This window comes from Cygnus olor, chromosome 1, assembly GCF_009769625.2.
Source record: "Cygnus olor isolate bCygOlo1 chromosome 1, bCygOlo1.pri.v2, whole genome shotgun sequence".
Classification (NCBI taxonomy): domain Eukaryota; kingdom Metazoa; phylum Chordata; class Aves; order Anseriformes; family Anatidae; genus Cygnus; species Cygnus olor.
The window spans coordinates 38,680,510-38,702,075 of NC_049169.1; the positions used below are offsets into that span (position 1 = coordinate 38,680,510).

Consider the following 21,566-nt stretch of genomic DNA (forward strand, 5'->3'; position numbering starts at 1 on the left):
TCAGAATCTGGCCTTTCTCTTTTGTCCTTTACTAAAAATGTAACCTTCGTTGACCCTCAGATTGCCTGTACAGAGAACAGCTCTTCCTGTCCTCTTTCTAACGCCTACAATGCATCCTGTCTGAACAGCAGCCACCTAAGAAATTTTACAGCAGTGACTCATTTTAGCACCAACAATACAGCAGAGTTTAACTTGACCATAAAAAGGACTAGTAACAGCCAGACTGGATTTGACGCCTACATTTAATACATTCAACTGATTACAATCCCTTTTTCAGGTTGAACTGTGAGGATCAAGTCCCACATGTCCAGTGCCAATTGCAGTGAGGTAGGAAGGGGATGATGTCCTACAGGAGGAAGGTGTGATATTTAGTATGAGTGTTACCACTCAGCTCGGAAATTGAACAGAGCTTCATTCCGACAGTACTAATGTCTTTCAGATCTCACTTCTCATTGAGTGAAGGCTCAGGTTTACTTAATTCCACTTTCTCTCACCTGCCAGTGTACTCAAAGCAACAAGCTCATCCTCAGCTTACCCTGGAGCAACTACTTACCTTTGGGAGGATGAATGGACTTAGATGGAAGGATGACATTAAGATGATTCTGTGATTCTGTGATGTGTATTGTGTCTGGCATAAGCTAAACCTTCACTACAGAAATGAAATTCAGAACGGGATTTGGATCCAGAGCAATGTAAAAGACAGGCAGCTTACAGCAGAAGGTCTGACAGACTCCCATGCGATCGCTTTCAGGGGTAGCAGCAACAAAATGGTCTACCAATATAGAGGTGTGTGAAAAATGGCAACACTGCCTCAACAAATGTTGTCCTTTAGTATTAGAAAAGTTCACCTACAACCATAAGGTCCTTCCACTTTCCTCAGTAGTGCCTCTTCGCTTTGCCAACAAAGACATCCACAAATTCATAACCCCCTGGCTGCCTGCAGCCGCTCTCCTCTGCACCCGTCTCTTGCTTGAAGATCCAGTGAGAGTCCAAAGGTGCCGGGAGGGCTTTGTTTTGGTCCTCCGTGCTGCCTGGCCTCCTTCCTTCCTCCTCCCTGCTGCGTCCTGCCCGGCCCACGCAGCCCCTTCCCAGCCGCTCTCGCTCCGTGTCCCCCAGGACACACTCTTGGGGAGCGCGTTCCCCAGCTTCAATCCGCTGTGAGGAGGGGTGGAGGAGGAGAAGGTATCCAGGGAGGAACACATGGCAGGAAGGGAAGGTTAAAACTAGCCTGGCTGCACTAGGCTGTTTGTGGAGGTGACCCTCGCACCCACCTCTGTTGAGCTGAAGTAGCAATAAATCCCTGAGAAAACATGTAAAAGCCCGTCTGGGGCTGAGCCCAGCACTACTGCATTTGCTCCAAGAAAAAACGAGGTGTTGTGGTGCTCCTAAACCCTGTGTGGGCAGAGCAGTGCAGATCCCTGTCAGCTGAGGGGGCACTCAAGTCTTGGAGGTTCAGACAACTTGTCAGCACTATCACACGTGGGATTCTCCGCTTTGTTCTTGTGTAGAGCCCACACCTAACATCAAGGAATTATCTGTGATCCTAAAACATCGGTTTTAGGAAGAGTGTTCAGGAGGAAATCTGCTCAGGGAGGGAGGTTTCCTCTCCTGTGTCCCCAGTGCCCAGGAGGGATGGACCCGCAGCTGCAGCACCTCCGGGCCTGCAGCCTTCGTGCTCTGCCAGCCACCACTGCTTGGCTCCTCTGCGAGCCGCTGGGCTCGCTGCTTCTTTGGGGTGGTGCTCAGAAGAAACATACCCTGGTGCCCAGTGGGTTTGGGGACCATAACCAGGTCTGCCTGAGCAGCCATGGTGCAGGGGCTTGTTCCCTGCCCTCTGGCTTGCTGCTAGTGCAGCTGGATGCAGTCTGCTCCACAATGAATGTGATGCGGCGTTTGGAATTTTTTTTTTCTAACCTGAAGCGATTAGTCAAAACACTTAAACAATGAATTGACGCACACTGGAAACTCTTTTCATCCTGTCTGGGGAGCCAAAAGCAAAGTTATTGGACGTCATTCCAAGAATGTGCCTTTAAGGTTAAGAATGTGCAAAGTTTCTCGATATCACAGTAAACCTTGAAGATGCCTCACATCAAACGTTTCCTGTTTCTGTTGTAAAACATAAAAAATGAAGTGGAAAAAAAATAAAGTTGAGCTGAGGGTCTGTCTTTCTATGAAGCCACACAGAGCACGGCTATTTCTTCAACGTGGGTCAAGATTTTGAGTGGATGGTCCATTTCCTCATGTTAGTTCAGCACAGATGACTGCTGCCAGATCCTTTCAACTCTTAGCAAACTCATAATTAACATTTAGCAGCTAAAATGAACACAGCACCTAAACATACTGTAATCGGGAGCAGCTCTCTCCCACACCATTCCCTGTTGGAGCTCTATTTATATATCTCTATATCTCTCTGTTTCTAGAGGGGCTTCATAGGCAGTTAATTAATATATTTTTCAGCACAGCTCTTTGCCACTATCTGCAATTTATCTGTATGCTTGTTTGGTTCTCACAGACTGCACTCTGAACACTCAGTTTTCTCTTTTTGTGAGGGCAATGTGATGTACAAAGAATAAATTTCAGCCTGCTGCTGGCCAGCTTCATGAGGATCAAAGCCTCATCTCTGTTCCTGCTCTGCTCCTGGTTGTACCTCATTGCTCATGTTGGCCATGCTAGCAATTGAAATGCAACACAGCTATGGCCACAGCCAGCTCTTGCAGCCATGTCTAGCAGGATGCCAGCTTCAAACCACTTGTAGTGACCTTATCTCACACACCACCAGCTGATATCCCCATGTCTGGACTGGCTCACCAGGAGAAGTTGATCTCGTGGAGCTCTGTGCATGTTACAGTGATACTCAGCTACTTTACGAACCTGCAGTCTGGCTGGGCTGGCAATGGCTGCTAAGCTCTGCTTTAGCAATCCTTGCTAGAAACTAACTGCCAGGTGAGCAAGAGCCATCCTGCAATATGGCCAACAGGAAAAAGGAAAGAAAAAAGAGTATCGGGTGTACTGAGTTTTGCCCAGAAAAATGCCTTCAAAAATTAAAACACAAACATACTTTTTGTCTCAGGCAATACCTGAGAATATGTAGAGCTGAGGAGCCTTCATCAAGATCTCTGGAGTCTATTTAAATAATCTGAAACTTGAAAAAATATCAAAATGCACAAACCACAAGACTTAGATTTTATAACAAGCTTTGTGTCACTGACATCAGTGTGCTCAATGTTTATACTTAGGTCAGATTTCCATTCTTTTTCCAAGGTAATCCAGGATCATAATACATATAAGAAAGTTCATTAGCCAGATATACTTAACCAAACTGTGTAGTCAGTAATAATGCTGAAAATCTGGAACATTTTTCCTGTGGCTGAAATAATAATAAAATATTTGAAATAAAAACTGATGTAGCTGAGAACAGAGTTTGCCCTCACTTCTCTACAATTAAGCATAAGAGCAATGAGAAAAAAGGTTGACTTATAATAGAAATACTAAAATGGGGAAGAACACTACAGGCCTTTTTAAAACAAGATGAATAGATAATCAGGATGGAGCACTGGAAACGTGGAGTTGATAATTTAAAACAGAGTAAGCATTTTTTCCCTCAGCTCTTCCATCTTTTTCTGCTGCTGTGATTTTCAGGTCAGAAACTCCCCTTTGAGAATTTTGCACTCCAAGTGGCTCACGCTGCCCTGTAAGGATCACATTACATTCTCCACTCTGATGAAGGTGTGTGGGAGGGGAAGGGCAGAGGAGGTGATGCATAAACACAGTCAGCTATATGGATTCTGGTCCTTTAGCAGTTTGTGGCTCCGGTACCTTTCAGAATGCTTCAGAACACAAAAATCCTGTATTGTTCCTTTGACCTGAGCTTTTTTTCAGTATTTGCACCCCTTATGGGTCGTTTCCATGTAAAGAGGAAAAGTATGTCAGAAACAGTTAATATTCTTGGAAGGAGATTATATAACCTGGTACCTACTGCAAGACTCCTCTGTTCTTGGTGCAACCCTGTTTGTTTACTTTATACAAAATCCTGTTTCTGTAAGCAGAATAAGAAGTCCAACCAAACCAGCAGCTTGCACTGTACACAATACCCACATCCTCCTTTCCAACACAAATCTTTCTTCAGCCATGGTTTTACAAAACAAAGCATTCTGCAACAATGTTGGCTTACAGCGTTCCTGCTTCCAAGCCCTGCTCCCAAGCCGTGAATTCAATCAGGGAATTGATCTGACTTAAGAAAACTCTGCAGCAAATGCCTTGCTGTTTTCTTAAACTGGGTTAGTCTGCCAACCCGATTCAAAGGGAGCTCCAGTGCAGCTAAGGAAGTAGCAGCAGCATCAGACTTGGTACTCTCTGCTGTGAACTACACACTGAGTGAGCCTGGATGTCCCTGTCAATCCAGGCTCAAAGACAGTCCTTGCCTCCTGATTGCCCCATGTCTCTTCTGACCTAGTGGGATGCTGCAGGCAGCAGAAAGCTCCAGGAGGGGAAAAGAGGAGCACCAAATGCCCAGCAACCACAGGACTGCCATCTCAGGAGAATTTAATTCAGTAGAATGTCATCCAGTTTCACCCAGAAAACAATATTCCTTAATCAGGATCTAAATATGAAAGTAACTTTGAATTCTCAGCTAATGCTGTCATGCCAGTCAGCAAAACCAACGGCAGCCACTCCATGTAAAGCAGCATTCAGCAGTGAAGTGGTTTTTAGAGTCATTACTGAAGAGTAAACCAGTCTCAGTCTGGCTCCTCTCCATGTTAGGACATGGACTATGCTGGGCAGACGGATTATGTTTCCTTCCCCCATTCTCTGGCATCTGGATGACATAAGAACCTTTCTTTGTCCTTCAGAGAGTGCCCCGTGCTGATGTAACCCACAATTTGATGTTACAGCAGCTACAGGCTCACTTTCAGTCAACAACTGCAACGTAGGGTAGTCAATTCACATGGGAGACTCCAATCACTGCACACTTATTTCAGCTCTGAAACCACTTTTGAGACACATGCATCATCATAAAGTATAACAATATATATCTTAAAAATTAAATAAATAAATACAAAATTCCCCACTTTTCTGCCAGGATAGGAAAGGAAGATTCTGTGTTTCTCTTGCTAGAGATGATTGGAGTACTAATGTCAACACTATCTGTGTCCCTGCTCATGGTCTACATACAGAAGGCAGGTCCCTGCTCTAGGTGTTAGTGATGTAACCTCCTTGTACTGTTAACAGCAGCTGGAATTGGGGTCCTGAAAGACGTTACGTATAAACAAAAATAACTCTTTGCATATGCCTAGAAAGGGTAGAGTAGCCTACACAAACGCTTTCTGTGCTAGACTTATTCAGCTGATGATGGTGCATGTAGAAAAATTTCCTTTGCAATCAGCAGAAGGAGAAGCAGGTCAGCTGGAGCCACAAGAAAATCTAGCACAGTTATTTGCAATTATTAAGTCATCCCGTATGCATGTTAGATGTTTAGCAACCTGAATAATTAATTTTGGTGCCTATCAGACTTTTCTGAAGACCTTGACTCCTGCATATTTCTTATAATTTTGTAACAGGTTTCAGATATTGTATCAGCTATAAGACACTTTCTGCAAAGATGTAGAAAACTTCAGGTGTCACTTTAAAGAAATTCATGTCATCTGATTGATTTACAGTTCTTCTGGAACTCACCTGTCCACTCGTAGCTGGCAGACAATGCTCAATGCATCTACAACTCCTTCTTCCTTCAGTTGCTGACAACCAATGGCTGTGGCAATAAAACAACCAGTTCTTCCTATACCAGCACTGAAAAGAAGGCAAAATTTAATAGGTGAATGGAGCTCACAGGTCAAAGGAGTTAACTGGAAAACACTACATAGATATGAAAACACTAAAAATATGAAGCAGGAAATTGTTAGAACCAACAGTTCCTAGGTGTGTGACTAGTAAGGGCAACTTCTCAGCTCACTTTTGCAGGTAGAAATGAAAGGGTGCAGTTCCATCAGTCTAGTTGTTGTGGGCAATTTGTGAGGCTTACACGATTCCAGTTTGCACAAAAGTGTGTGGTTAATAAAACAACCTCCGTTAGCACCACAAAGTCCAGATATTCTATAGCACAATGCAAACAAATGATGGAGGTATGTGCTGAGCTGGAGGAAAAGCCCACCTAAAGGCAAAAGTCAATGGGGCTCTATGTTTGAAGCCCTTGAAGGATAGAGGAGTTTTGTTAACTGTACCTCTAACCATGAAGGTGAAAGGACCAAGAACCATGTTGATGAAGTTAATGCCCTCTCCTGTGATTCTGTAGGAGGGAGAAGGATTTGATACCGTAACTTCAGCTTTTCTTGATGCCTGCTTGGAAACAGCCATGTTGGCATTATCTTTACTCCCTGAGCTTCCAGCACTTTTGACAATCTCTGCCTGACTCTGTTTCTTGCTTAACTAATGTGGAATTCAGTACAGCTCTTCCTTGTCATGTTACATGCCAGGAAAATGTGAGGAAAATAGTTAAAACATGGAGTCAGGGGTCCAGGTCTCCATTTGGCTTGACTTTAGAAGAAATACTTAGCCATTAGACCTTGCTTTCTTCATCTTTGCAATGGGTATGAGTGCTACCTGCTTCATAAAAGCACTACAAGAGTTATTTAAACTAAAGCCAGGAAGAATGTGTTGAGTGTCCCAGATGAGAGCTTGATATGAGTGCAAAGCGTTACCAGGAGTATGTCCACTTGCTACAGCTGAAACAAATCACAACCTACTCACCACAGAATGAAAGATAGGAGTGCTTTTGGGATTCAAAAGCAAGCCCACTCCTTCCAAAGTGAGTATTTCCAAGAGGACTCAGTAGTATTAAATATACGAGTATGTCTAAGCCAACCATGAGGGGATAATAAGACGTAAAATTGGCAGTGTAAGAAAAGGTCAAGTAAACTGAAGATTGTGAGCTGATAGCCTGGCAGTGTCAGACAATATCTATGGGATAGATGTATCCAAAAGGAGGAAAAAGTTTATACAGGGATCCTCAAATATTCTGAAATCCCTGAAAATGGGACTAAGAAGTTTAAACAATTCAGATGTAACCAAACTTGGCTATAATGAAGGGTTGTTTTTTCCCCGCATTTTTTTTTTTTTGTGTGTGTGTGGATTAAGTGTTCTTGGACAAGTCCTTAATATGTATTAGACAAAAGCTAGGGTTTTCTAATGTATTTTCTTCCTCAGCTCAAGCATGCAGGTCCTATCTTATTACACAGCGTTATTTCAGACAGTGCAAGATAAAAACAACACAGTTCTTCACTTGCCTTACATTTCTTTTCTGGTATATCCAGAAATCTGGAGATCTACTTACTTTGAAGTGTTTTCTGGCACCCAAACATATAACGCTATAATATATATTTCTATTTTTCCCTTCTTCTTCAGGATTTAAGGTGTAGTAGCTCATTCATAATGGTCAGCTAATTGGGAGTGTAGACTGCTGAGTTTCTGGGATTAAGAGATGTAGGCAGTATCCTTTTTATAGAACATGTTTATGCTAGTGAGGAAGGAAAAGTAAAATTTTCCAGCAATAATAGTGTCAAATTTCTGAGCATGACTTTTTTTTTCACTTATTCTCCTTTAAGAAACTCATATCAGTCCTCCAAAATTACTGTGTCTTCTGGGAAGTAGAATATTGCATTGTGGGCCAGATTCTTGGTCAGCTTTGTTTCACTAAGTGGGGCTAAATTAGTTTTACATTTGCGGAATATAATTCTGTGTGTCTAATTCTCCTTTATTCAATCAATTTAAAGAAAAAAATCCTTCTATGTCTGAAATCTATCAATTAAAACATATTTGGTCCCAAAGTACCTAGTTGCCATAAAACCCAAACTTATTCTGAGGTATTTAATGCACATGTAAAGGACAAATTAAGGAGATATTTTCCATCTTTGCCACATGCTTTAAATGAGCAATGCGAGAGAGGAAGCTTATATACCTTTCCAGTGAATATCACTATAAAGACTCTTAAGGACTTAAAACTTTCTTCCTTTGGAAGTCTACTTCCTTGGTATGTGGAGAATCAGATCTGCTGATTTCAAGGACCAAAACAAATGCTTATTAATTTTCCATGTGTTTGCAGTACGGGAACTGCTTTGCTGAAATGAGTAAAGTCCTCCTTATATCCTAAATCCTGAATGGACTCCTCACTGAAGTGTGTAAGACAGCAGCCTATGCTGACAGACAACAAGAAGACACACATAAAAAAAATGATATATATATATATTTTTACTTGTTATAATTCCAAATCTTAAGAGATTATTAAAGCCCTTCTATTTCAGATTAAGGATCATGCCTGAGTGTGCCCTGTAATGCTTCTCTGGAAATAACTGAGAATTGTGCATTTGTATCTCAGGTCTGATTTTAAAAGTGTGTACATGCTCTGTAAGACCTGGATGACCTCACTGGCAACTCATTAAAAGGGAAGAAACTATGTGATGAGAAAATGCATTATGAGTGAGTTTATCCACTCTGTAGACCATTGTGTAGTAGTGTATAGATAGGTGAGTTGTCACTGAAGAACTATTAATTTTAATCCTGGGTCTAGGCCTTCAATCATGAATAATTATAAACCTTGTTGTCATATTGCTCACATCAGAAACATACCTTATTCCTCTGAAGACCTTCATTAGTGAAGATCCTTACTAGAAAAATGGGAACCTCAATGGCCATCCACAGATCTGTGGATTGTTTAGGATAACTACAATTCCTGACAAAAACAGCTGGATAAAATTTAGAAAATTCCTATTCATCACATTCTAGTTTTGCAAAATGATGTGTGATTCAAATCTGGCTTCCATTTCTCTAACTCCAAAATATGGAGTTAAAAAAGAAGTGGCTCAAGATGAAAAGCTCTGGTTTTGATGTACTTGAAGAAAAAAATAAAAATAGTACTATACCAATTGTAAGAGATGTATCACAGTTATGAGACAAAGCAAGTAAAGAAACACTAATTTCATTTTTTTTTTCTGTTTTGCTTCACCTACTTTTTTTCACCAATACATAAATTCAGTCCAACTTCCTATAACTTAAATTGCAACAGGGGGCAATGAATCAACATCAAACAATAAAAGGGTATGATGTACTTAGAGTGATTACAAGGACATTCATTGCAAATTGTGTTCATTATAATTTGTGTTAATAACACTCTGCTCTTGAGTATCAAACCAACTGCCTTTGTGAAAATGTTCACAAATTTTAGTACTGATGTGTTCTGGTCTGCAAATTTGTACCCGATGTCTGCTGCTTACAACATTTTAGTCTACAAGTCACGGGGCATTGCATCTGACTTAGGTATGTAATAATGCAACAAGATAAAAAAGAAAGCAAATCATGAACAAGAAACAGAAGCAAAAACATCTTTCCAGCTGGTCTTTCAAACACAGAGCTCATTAGCAGAAATGGAGAATGTCTCAGAGAAGATTGCTAGAAACAAGGAAATTCTCTGCAAAACTCAAATCCTCAGATAGGAGCTGAAAAAGGCAATTAGCATGAAGAAGTCCTAGGGATTTTTTCTCTTCCCCCAATATGCTCTTTGTTTAGGAGGACTGTTTGATGTGATTTTCTGTGGCAGTTGTTTAAGAAAAGGGTTGCAAATTACCTGCAGTGCACGATGACGGGCCCTCGGCTGGGTGATTCCAGCCTGTCCTCTTCTACGTCCAGCATCAGCTGCAGCAGTGGCTGGGCACTGTCAGGGGTTTTGTGGTCTGGCCAGGATGTGTACCAGTAGTGCTTCACACTCTGGGATTGACTTCCTTGCTGGACATAACATCAAGGTTTTATATGCACACTTGTGGTGAACAATTCTTTTTATTTTTCTCAGTGTTATGGTAAAAAGGCAGTAAACATTTTAAGAGTATTAAGAGTATTTAAGAGTATTAAGAGAGATTTAACAATTTGGTTTTATTGGACTGAGGGGATACGTTTGAGGGGAACAGACATGCTTCCAGGGACACCTTTTAAATAAGGGTTTGTGCACCTGAAAACTTGCCTGTTTTTCCAGCCATGTAAGCCCTGCTCTGTCCATCTAACTATGGACTTGCTGTCCGTATTGTCAGGAGGTAATTGTCAGAGGCCTGTGTTAGGTCAGCAGTAGGGTTAAAAGAGACCACCTGGATTTGGGCTCCTGATTCTCTCTAAATTATTAAATATTTCTGCTACCTTTCAAGGACATTATCACAAGGGTCAGACACTAAAATTAAAAGAGTATTTAAGTTAAAGGTGCCGAAGAACTGCACTTCTATATTAATGAAATATCCCAGTTTGTGCAGCTGTTCTCTCCAACAGAAGCTGCTACCACTTATTTCAGCAAGCAAAGAGGGTAAATATAGGCTATGGTCATTTGACCACTTCTAACCTGGACAATATGGCTTCTACCCACTTCTCACTGCCTCTTCCAAACCAAATCTCCCCCAATCTCCCAAATGAACCAAAGCTTCCCAGTTCATTATTTATTGTAAAGCTCTGTCAGGAAGAGGAGATGTTGCAGTCCCATTGCATATAAGCCCAATGTGGGGAGTAGCTTACAAGAGGAGCATCTGCCTTATTTCGGACAGTTAATGCTTAGTCAAGAACCTTGAAAGCATGAAGTTTTCCTTATGCACTCCTTATATTTCTACATTCTCAAATAGGCTATAAATGCACTCATTGCATCACATGGACAGCTTATCTTTTTCTGAATCACGCTGTGCTAGTTCTTTCATTAAATAAAATCCCTTTACATCATCTTGGCAATGCTAAAAGGGCCTCAAAGCAAACATAATTCAAATGAGTGAAATTTGCATTCTTTTTGAAGCTTTTTTTTTTTTTTATTGCCAGAATGATACAAAGCAGCAATATGATGTGTTCCACAGCTTTGGTCTCAATTATACCTTGCAGCTGTGAGCTTCACAGCTCACTTACTCCTCTTGTAAAAATTTATGCCCTTTAAAAAACATTTTAACTTCATTTAACATTGAAAACATAAAACATTAGGAACAATGCTTCTCAGATGCAGACTGTTACCTTTATTGTAAGTTGACGGACAGTATAGTTCTCACATTCTTGCACACTGTTAACAAGGACTTCAACCTTCCCATAGATTCCTCTTTTTTCTGGCCAATAGAGCACACATTTCTAGAAAGCAAACATTAGTCTCATGAGGAAACTGGATTCTGAAGCCACATTAAGATCTAATTTTTAACAGTTTTTTTTTGTCTCGTAAGTACAGATGAATTCAACCAAGGTGTTATTGATGATAGAAGCATTCCTAATAAAATATTGTAGGCTTCTTATTGAATGACTTGGGCCTGATTTTCAGGATCTGAATTTCCAAATATGAATCTCTACCACTGAAATCTTTAAACAGCTGTTTTTATTTTTAATGGCTCAGTGAAGTTAAATTAAAGGAACTATTTTACAGATTCAAAACTTCCAGATGATTTTTTTTTCTAGAACATTCCTTATTTCACAGAGTTAAATCCTGAAGACTTATAAGGTGTACTCTTTCTAAATGTGACTTCCTTCTAAGCAAGAGGTTTAGAATTTGTCCTGTCCTCACAAGGCTTTTTGTCTTGTTTACTCTCCTGAACCACAATAAAACAAACCATGCAAATGTGCCCTTAGATCTTACTGAATTCAATGGGACTTAATGTGCATGTTAAAGTGTTTTGCAGAATCGTGGCCTAAATTGTCTATGATATTAATATTATACAATGAACCATCTTGCTACAGTTACACACAATTATATCCAGAATTCTTAATGACTCAGTAGTGTTACACTATTTCGGTGACATATCTGACAAGAGTCTACTGAAAAGGAGATGAAGAAACAGTATTTATAGAATTAACTGTTTTTTTTTCCCCTGCAAGTTTGTTTACTTTCAGATCAACTGCAATTTCATGTTCATTTCCATTAAAGTCTCTCTATACCTGAAAGCAAACATCCCTGTTATAAAAATACTTCTCTAAAATAGATGCTCATTACCTCAAAAGTATAAGGTGTGTGAGCCACATTTTCTGAAATAATGCTAGCCAATCTGAATCATTCATTGACTTAAAAAAAATATCTAAAGAAAGCAGCACAAAGGTAAAAAAATGCACTGAGAGAACAGACAGTCCCACAATAGGAAACCACAAAATGACTTGTTTGCATTTCCTCAAACACACTTGCTGAAGAAACTGGTATATATTTAGCCTACATTACACAGTAAAACGAAACAATCACTTTAATATAATTAATTGCTGTAAAACATAGCTTCCAGAAAATCCTGCTAAAAATGAGGCAGAAAAACCATCAGTAGTGCTCAAATTAAATGCCACAGTGAAATGCAAGGCTTTACCTCCAGGTGTGATCTTTAAGCTGCTACTCAACCCACTAGCTGATTGAACTGAATGCAAACATCCCTGCTCTATAAATACTTTTCTAAAAATAGATGCTCATTACCTTCAGAGTGAAAGGTGTATGAAAGCCACATTTTCTGAAATAATGCTGGCCAATCTGACTGGTTTCGTTCAAATCCTGTCTTTTGGAGAGTTACTCGAGCACCTTAAATTCGCTGTCTCCCCGAAGACACCAAGAATGGCAATAAAATACTCAGAAATTTGTATGAAAAAAAGTGTTCGCCAGTTCCACAGTCAACCCATGTGACACATACAGCTATTATCATCTGCAAGATCTGCAATTCATGCCCCTCCCTGGGAGTGTAGTTTTCAGTGCTAATATGGGAAAAATCTAAATACACAATTGTACCCTGACAATCAACAATAGTGCAGTCAACCCCTGAGACTTCTTGATAAATGAAAATATGCTGTGCATACTACAAAACCTTCAGGCAGTCCATACAAGTGTTTTTCTTGACTCTTTCCCAGAACTGTAATTGGCAGCTTGTGCTGGGTGGACAATGAAACGGGGCTGTCCATTAAAATAACTTTCATTTAACAGCCCATCTACATTTAGTAAGATACAATGGATTATTTTTAACCCAGTCTCCATGAGTCTTTTAAAGTTCTATTTGTTACTGCTTTAATAGCCTTGAAAATAGAGCTGGGATCAGCTGTTTTCAGGCACTTCTAAGAAGACAGATATTTGGGGAAATTAACATATTTCTGAAAGTTTATTGTAATAAAGGGATAAAGGTGAAGGTGGGAGGCATAAAGATATCAGATGTACAGAAAATAATATAGAAATCCCAGGAGTATCAACAACAACAAAAAGATTAAATGGGCTCAAGCTATTACTTGAACCTAAAAGGAAATTACACCAGTCTCAGGTCAGTATATTTTAGACCTGCTCAAAAGCCAAACACAGTGGTTAAGAAGGTTGCTCTCTAGTCTCACATCTGTAATTAGTAAAAGCTTATCAGGTGACTGTATATACTACAGAAAAGGAAGAATTCACTTGTTCTTGTTATCATATAGTCCCCACTTTTCATGCTCGTCCTGTTCCTTGCTGTTTTTTTCAGGCCTCTTTGTTTCCCTTTGGGTACGTTCATCTACCACAGCACTTTCTAAATAGGTCACAGATTTTGCGAACTTGGGGTTGAATCCTCTATGTAGTCAGCAAACATGTAACAGCTATGAGCAGGATATTTTAAAAGATGCTTAAGCTAGAAAAAAAAAAAAAATCCCAGCCAAATTGCATGCCAGCTGAAAGCCTGGGAGTCTTCTTACTTCTTGTAGAAAATCTCATCTTCCAACCATCTTTCAAATTCCTCCTCAGGATGCATTCGCACAGGGTAGCTCCCTGATGGTGCCCTCAACTAATGATTTTGTATTTCTGATCTGGTGCCTGACCTTTTTTTTTTTTTCAAAAAACAAAAACATTATTCCCTGGCCAGAACAGGAAGTTCATACAACAAACAGCATCTCACATGACCTTTAATTTATTTCGTCCTTTTTCCTTCCCTCTGTGACAAGGTCGTAGGCTTAGGTTCCCTCTGTCCCCTGTCCTATCTCCTTGCATCCCACCCCTGTTGGGTGCTGGGCTTCACGTGGTAGCTCCAGAGGTGGATCTCCGTAACTGGATGGGATCTGGCCATGCCTCAGACCAGGTCTGGCATCTGCTATTTGCCACCATCCGTGAGAGGAGCATGGGTTTTGTGACTTGCCAGAAAGTGCTTCTGTTGCAGTCTAGTTTCCCCAGATAATTCTGCTGAATGGAGAAAGGATTTCTCAGCTGACTGGTTATTTACTTGCTTTACTTTCTCCAGATTTGAACCCTCTGAACAAAGTTGGTTTAACAATTCCCAAATATTTGTGAAGGTGCTTGCGTCCAGCTTCAGTTCTTTTCCTGCTTATTTTTTTCTTATAGCTATGCCAATAACTTTACACATTAACTGACCCAATAACCACCCAAACACAAAACTTTAATGAATAATTATAGCAAAGCTTCAGCTCCAGAATCCCTTTTTACTCCTGCCCTCTATTGACTGCCACTTCTAACTCAAGCATGAGATTTATATTTTAGGAGGGCTTGCAGGATTTGCATTTATATACAAAAATCCTCAAAGTTACTACCAAATCTTCTCAAGTTTTATAACCCTGAGACATATCTATGGTGGCAATAATGAGTCATCTTCAAAGAGCCTTATGTGAATTCTGCAGAAGGTAGTATTTCTGATTTCCAAAATCTACTTTGCTATGGTTAGATAAGAGTGCCTATAGACTGAGGGAAAAAATGTTGCATAAAAAGTGATATGAGCTTTTAATTGTGAGTTAACAAGATTGTCCTAGATAATTACTGATAACAAGATTTCCATTATCTGAGTAGAATAAACATGCGTTGTTTCATGCATCTCTTAGTGCTAGCCTTTTCTTCTTGCAGAATGGCGCATAGTACTTTTTATTTATGCTTCCCAAGATATGTTTCTTGATTAACAGGTAGAAGTTCCATTGCCGTGCACTCTCCTTGGACAGGTAGATTTCCAATCTGTTCAGACACTGTACAGTTTTTAGTAAAAGTTTTACAGGTTCTGTTTAAAATACTCACTGCAGATATAATTTCTTTAGCATTATTCTTGCTTACTAATCAATCTCCATTTTTTCATCAGACATCAAAACGAAGAAGAATCTAAACAAGTTCATGCTCCATGTTTTCTCACATTGCTGAAATGAATATTTTACTCAGCATTCTACTTTCACATTATATTTTCATCCATCTTACAAAAATTCTTGCTACATTGAGTCTTAACTGTTTTTCATCTCATGAAAGGAACTAAGTCCATAGAAACCTGTGTGTATAATCATTTCACACAATTTCCTTTCCTTTTGCAAATTCATGACATCTGTATATTCAACCAGGGAACTGATGTCCCAGATAACTTTACTTTTGCTAAATTAATTTATTGTTGAGCTTATTGTTTTTCATGTCTCTCTCATTTGAGAGCTCCCTACTCATACAGTACTTCATACATTCTAGTACAATGCAGGTGAAAAGGAGGTTGAGTGATGTTGCACCAACTGCGGAAAGGGACCTATACCTGTGAATCAGGTATGGGAATTTGTTTGTGCAGAGGTATATGTGGATAAGTACATGAGCATGCTTTCAAATATGAAGGCATTTGTATGTGTGAATATTACCAATGCTCCTCCCAGAAAATGACAGAAATATAGCAGACCACTGAGAAGAAAAAATATCAAGCACTGTTATGCTAATTAACTTCTAGTATTGCCTTCTTCATAGACCGCAAATACTTTAAAGTTAAATTAATATTCTTGAGCATAGCCGTTAGCCAAGCGGTTTTCTTTTCAATAGCAAGCAAGGCTCCAGGACAAATGTGCTAACAGTGGGAGAGTTCCTAAGGTTTCTAGACAGGGCAGGACAGCTTGTGCAGACACAGCCTCTCTATATAGCCTGGGAACTACTTGAGATTCTCCACCCTTTCTATTAGGAGGAAATTACCACTGCCAGGCCACAACAATGCGGATAAACAGCAGAGCTGAGGGACTGCGTAACTCAGGTAAACACAGGGCTTCCTGACACGTTGGAAACCACTGGGCACTTCTTTCAAGTCATTCTTCTTACACAGTGTCAGATGTGAGTGTTTAAACAGGCAGTATTTCCTCAGTGAAATATTTATTCTTTTGGACAATTAGGTTGCGGTAGCTTTCCTACATTTTCAGGATTAATCCTTTTAACATAGGCTTCTGGACACTGGATTGAATTGTCTAGTTCAAAATGGCACCTGGTTTGGAAATATGTCTTGGGATATTTTCCAGCACTGACCTGTATTTTGCATACACTTTTCTTAAAATCCACTGGATTTTAAAGCCACTTCATGCTAGAAGGCCAAAGTCATGGTGACAAAGAGCTAAGCATTGGTCAAGTGCAGCAGGAAGGAAGAGTATGTTGACCGAGTCCACCTTTAAATGAGGCAATGAGTTTGCACCATGGAAATGCACCCAGGATCTTGGTCCCCTGACCACTGAGACTGGGAAATTTACCTGAATAAACTCCGTTTCTCTGTTACCACATTCAACTGAGTCTGAAGTGCAGGGAGGTGAGTGGAGCAGGAGCAACATGGCCCTGGTGCTTACCTGACAAGGTGCTGAGACGTGGTTGAGGCACCTACCTGGAGTTGGGAAGAGCTCCCTCATCTATCAGTTTGGACACAAGAAAGAAGTCAAACTCCTTTAAGTCTGTCTCTCTTTTGTCCAAAAACCCTTTAAACCACCTCTGTAACATTCAAACTTCCAAAATAGAGCTTTCTATTGGCCTGCTGCACAGGAGAGTGTTTTTTGTTCTTATTGTCTGACAGTGAAGTATGGACTCTGGCACTATCAAGGAAAGCATGGCAAAAATTTATATAAATACTAGATAAAGCTATTAAAGATGTAGTTGGGAATCAATCCAACTACACAGAATACATAACAGGAGCTAGATGGCCATTAGCAATTAAAGTGCTATTGTCACCTGAACTTGGTACTAAGGTAAAGAGCTATGTATTTCCATCCTGGCTAAGTCTCTCCATAGTAATGGCATTTGGGAGCCCCAACTATATCTCTGGGATGATCTAGATGATCTGTTGTACCTGGAACGGATTCAAAAACTGCTATTACAGCAAAGTACAAACTTTAACCATGTCAGGAAACCTCTAATCATAACACTACCCATTTGCACATCTATTCTTTACATAACAGAAAGTAACAAGCAAGAAGTACAGAGGTGACCACCAGGCAAATGAGGTGTTTCTTAATAAGTAACAAAACCAACAGCACAGATCTAGAAAAATAAATTTCTTTTTGTCTTTTTTTTTTAACGTCTCTTTTGATGGCTACACAACTGCAACTGGTGTGTTTGGGTACCCTAACATTACTTTTCACATTACCAGAGTATTTAAGAGCTGGTTATTTGCTGTTTTTCTTCCATATCTGCTAAGTTTCTTTCTACAGAATGTAGCCATTGCAATAATTTCTTGGTCTGGCTAGTTGTCATACCTCATTTTTTTCTTTCAGCTTTGTGATCATAACAATGACAGGGCTGTCTTCTTGCCAAACCATCTGCCAGAAATCATTCACAGTATTAATCATGGGTCCCTGCGTTGCGATGAAAGCCTTCTCTTTACCTCCGTATCCCTGGTTTAGAAACAGACACAAAAGCATTTACTTTAAATTCACGTGGTTGACCAAAACTGCAGGTGAATGTTCTAAAAGAGCAGAAAGAGGAATCAGGAACTGAAAAAAAAAAAAAAAAAGAAGAAAAATTTATTTGAACTGAAAGCAATTATGAGTAACAGTAGAGCAGATCAGAAATTTTTCAGTAGAACAGTTTTTCCTCTGAGAATTACTGATTCAATGAGCTGAAATGATCCTGGGCATACATCAATCCCTCTCAAATTTCCCTGCTTACTTGGCTTCTTCTAGCTTACCCTGTTTACAATATAGTTTACGGTCAAGAAGCCAGATAAAAAAAAAACAAGAACAATAAAACTGGTTTCTATGAAGATTCATGACAGGAAAAAAAGATTTAAAATACATGAATGCTCGTGAAAGCAAGGACTCTGAATCTTTGCTAACGGAGAAGCAACGTTAAGAGACCTTATATGAGGGACAGCATCAGTACAGGGAGTCCTGAGACACACAAAGCAAAGAAAGGTTGGGTAAACAGTGAAGAATCAGAAGGGAGGGAAAGGCAGGAAGAAATGGGAAAAACATGAGACTGCCTTCTTATTTTTCAGGTGAAGAGATCTTGGGAGTTTGTGCAGTGACAGGGAGCCTGACAGCAATGCAGATCAGGAGATCTAGCAATTTCCCCTAGCAATGTGGGAAGGGAATGACTGCAGAGCAGTTGGAGGTGGTGTGGGGGCCCCTAACCACAGCAGTTTATTTTGGGTGCCTTTCTCCCTGGCCGTGCTCTTCTGCACTGTTATCCATTGTATGGACCAACAGGATAGATCCTCAGCTGGTACAAACAGTTCCCCCTCTGCTGACCAATTTGCCTGAATGTACTCTGTCAGAGACCAGTGTGTCAGGACCCCAGTGAGCCTAATGATTTCATTTCATCACTGACACCTCTACCAGTGGCAGCAGCAGGAGAAATCACAGTATTTTGGCATGTGGGGTAGTGGCACAGAGGACAGGGAGACTCCAGAGAACTCAAAGCGTGGCCTGGCTGATGGAAGAGTCGTGCTGTTGCTCTCCAAAGAGAACTGCTCTGCTCAGTGACAAGATGATGTCTTTCATTCAAAACACTGAAAGCACAGAATGTAACATGAGGTGGCTTAAGAGGTGTGGGGGACGTGTCCGTATATATTCATGTACTGTTACTTAAATAAGCAATATCTTCGTTGAGCTCAGGGGCCATAATTTCAGTTGCAGTAATACATTTATTCCAGCTGAGGATCCGGCACATAGCTAATCAAAACATTTAATTTTGCAGGTAAAAGACTATACTCCTAAAACATTACTGAAGTAGTCTCTTAGTATTCTATGCAGCATACATCGTGCCAGGAGTTTAAGAAGGCTGTGTGTGTGTCATTGAGGATTATTACATAGCTGACACTTAGAAATAATAATATCCAACAGGGTTCATACTGGTAAAGTACTTGCACCATGTAACCATGAAATATAGGGAGTAAACAGGTGAATAAATGTGCATGCTGGTGCATATGTGTATATTTAATACATCTGTTTATGCTCCTTTTCAAAAGCTGTTACAATATCTATTTAATTACTTAACTGGTGATTTCACGACTATCAACTGACATATTTATGTATGAAAAAAAAAATCAGTACTGAAGATGTTGGTACATAACATGACTGCCATGAGCAACCATAGAGCTTATATTGCTATTGACTCTGATCTTTCTTTACCAAAATACTAGTATTTGTCTCTGTTAAAAGGTAGCCCTTTTTTCCTTCCTAAAAGGCAGCAAGACAATATAAACCAGTAAACACTGAATTAAACAGAAACAGTGATGAACGTGTTTCTTAATGTTTTAAATGTATCTGATAACCTTTTTCTTACTGCAGCCACTTTAGCACATCGATGGCTATGTGGTCTTTGGCACAAACAGATCATGAAGCTACTTCTATCACAGCAATGTAGACAAAAAGATTATAGGATTTATCAATGAAGATGGGTAGGGATAAAATGAGTGGTACCTTGGCAAAAACAGCTATTCAGGTGGAAAATCAAATATTCTCAAAAGCACAGGAAGAGTGTACATTTACTTACCCTAATGTAGTTAGCATTTATGTAGGTACTCAAGGAGTCAGATGGATTTTTTGGTTTCAAATACACTCTGCTTAGAGGATCTAAGAGCACAAGGAAGACGGAAATTGAAAAGAAAACCCATAATTAGAAGATTTCTATAGAGAATCAAAGACTTGTTGAAGAAAATAATCTATGGTTATTTGGGGTAGTCAAGCACTAAAGCATTATGCATGATTTTTTTTTTTGCTGCAAAGACTCATCACGTGAAATTAAGGAATACCTACACTGCACAGTTCTGGGCTGTGTAGAAGTATCTCAGTAAGCTGCGGACATCAAAGCAATACTATCAGGTCCAGGCAATGTTCAGGTAAGGTCTAATCTGCCTGTGTTGAATATCCAGCTGACCTGTCTAGACTGTCTCTGAAGCTTGTCATATCTTTGCAGGATGTTAGATAAATACACCAAGTCCTTTGGATTCAGCCTAGATACCTCCGCATGAAGCTGGGCTGTTTCAATGACTACAGTTGGATTTAATTTAAGAAAAGTCCTCTGCCCGGGGTGAAATCAGCTATGTGTTTCTATATCAATGTAATGTTCACTGTACGAGTCTGGACTAAGTGATCCATATCTTTCCCTTCAGTCCCCTGTTCTCATCTGACACAATTTGTGAACATTGCTGTGTAACAGACTGGAGAAAAAATGCCAAAATATGGGAACATTTTCCTTCATGCTCTTCTTCCCTTCACTGTCTTGGATGACCTAGAATGGAATGGGGCACAGTTCTGCTGACTGTAGAACTGGGGGTTAAAAAATTCCCCCTGCAAATGATGTTTTTGTTTGTTTGTTCGTTTGTGATGATGTGATTGCCCATGTACTAGCCTTTTGGAATTAAAGCCAGTAAATTCTCAACTACATATTGTAATGGAAAGAGAAAATGAGGAGGGAAATGAGATGCCTATGTTGTGGCTGTGTAGGGGCACACTTTGGCTTTCTTTGCACCTTTTCTGAAATAATATTCTACTTCTAATAAAATGATATGGCAACATTTCTGTACTGGAAAAAAAAAAAACTATCAGTTTGCTTAAATAATTAAGTAGAATCATCAGCTTTTTGACAGCGTCCAGACCCCTATTGGTTTGGAAATAGTCTCTGGATAGCTGCTTTGTGAGTGCAAGCAAGGCAAAGTGTTCAAAGATTCTTACGTGGACGCTGAACTGGAGAGTAGTAAGAAAACACTATTTATTAGGTGGCCCTGTAGTTTACACCAAAAGATATTATCGATGTACGTATGCTGTAGCAAAACCTGTTACTTTCAGAGTTGCTTTTGAATTTCTTCTGTGACTTTTCATCCTGTTCCTATGAAAAGATAAAACCTTTGCAAATCAAAGGAAGAGATGGGCGATCCCACACATACTTTATGTCCTTTTCCCCCTAGAGGTGACAGGAGCTTCATGGGAAGGGAGTGGAGCCATTACAGGACTACGTACCCGTGTTATGAAGTACGTTTCTTAAAATGGACAAATGAATTAATGTCTTTTAATTCAAAGTCTGTCCATGGAAGTCTTGTCCTCTGTGTTAATAGCACAACACGAAGCCTGCTTAGCTTGTGTTACAAGTCTCTTTGTACTAGCTTTCCCAACTTTTTCACTTAGAGCATTTTTTCTCCCCCTTAACAATATGAGGACAGGAAACCTCTCATTCCTTTTCAGCACAGAGTGATTATTAGCCATTTCCACAAATGCCTCAGGCTACGTGGCCTTGAAAAAACACTCGCTTCCTCTAGCTCACACAATGCCTCCAATTCTGATGTAGCTTGACCCCTACCTTAAAAAACCTCTTCCAAGCAGACTCAACATCCAGCTTATTTACCATACCTTGGGATAAATTCCTCTGTTACTAAGGAGCAGCTAAATCAGTTTCA

At 39.9% G+C, this 21,566-nt stretch overlaps 1 protein-coding gene across 1 annotated transcript in view; it reads right to left on the reverse strand.

Moving 5' to 3' along the window:
• PTPRR (protein tyrosine phosphatase receptor type R) overlaps positions 1-21,566 on the reverse strand; it is a 144,060-nt gene that overhangs the window by 1,557 nt on the left and 120,937 nt on the right. The window contains exons 9-13 of the mRNA XM_040553293.1: positions 19,667-19,746; positions 17,428-17,565; positions 11,017-11,127; positions 9,614-9,771; positions 5,674-5,787 (exon numbers count right to left, since the gene is read on the reverse strand). Coding sequence (XP_040409227.1) covers positions 5,674-5,787; positions 9,614-9,771; positions 11,017-11,127; positions 17,428-17,565; positions 19,667-19,746 — 601 coding nt within the window. The remainder of the gene's footprint in view (positions 1-5,673; positions 5,788-9,613; positions 9,772-11,016; positions 11,128-17,427; positions 17,566-19,666; positions 19,747-21,566) is intronic.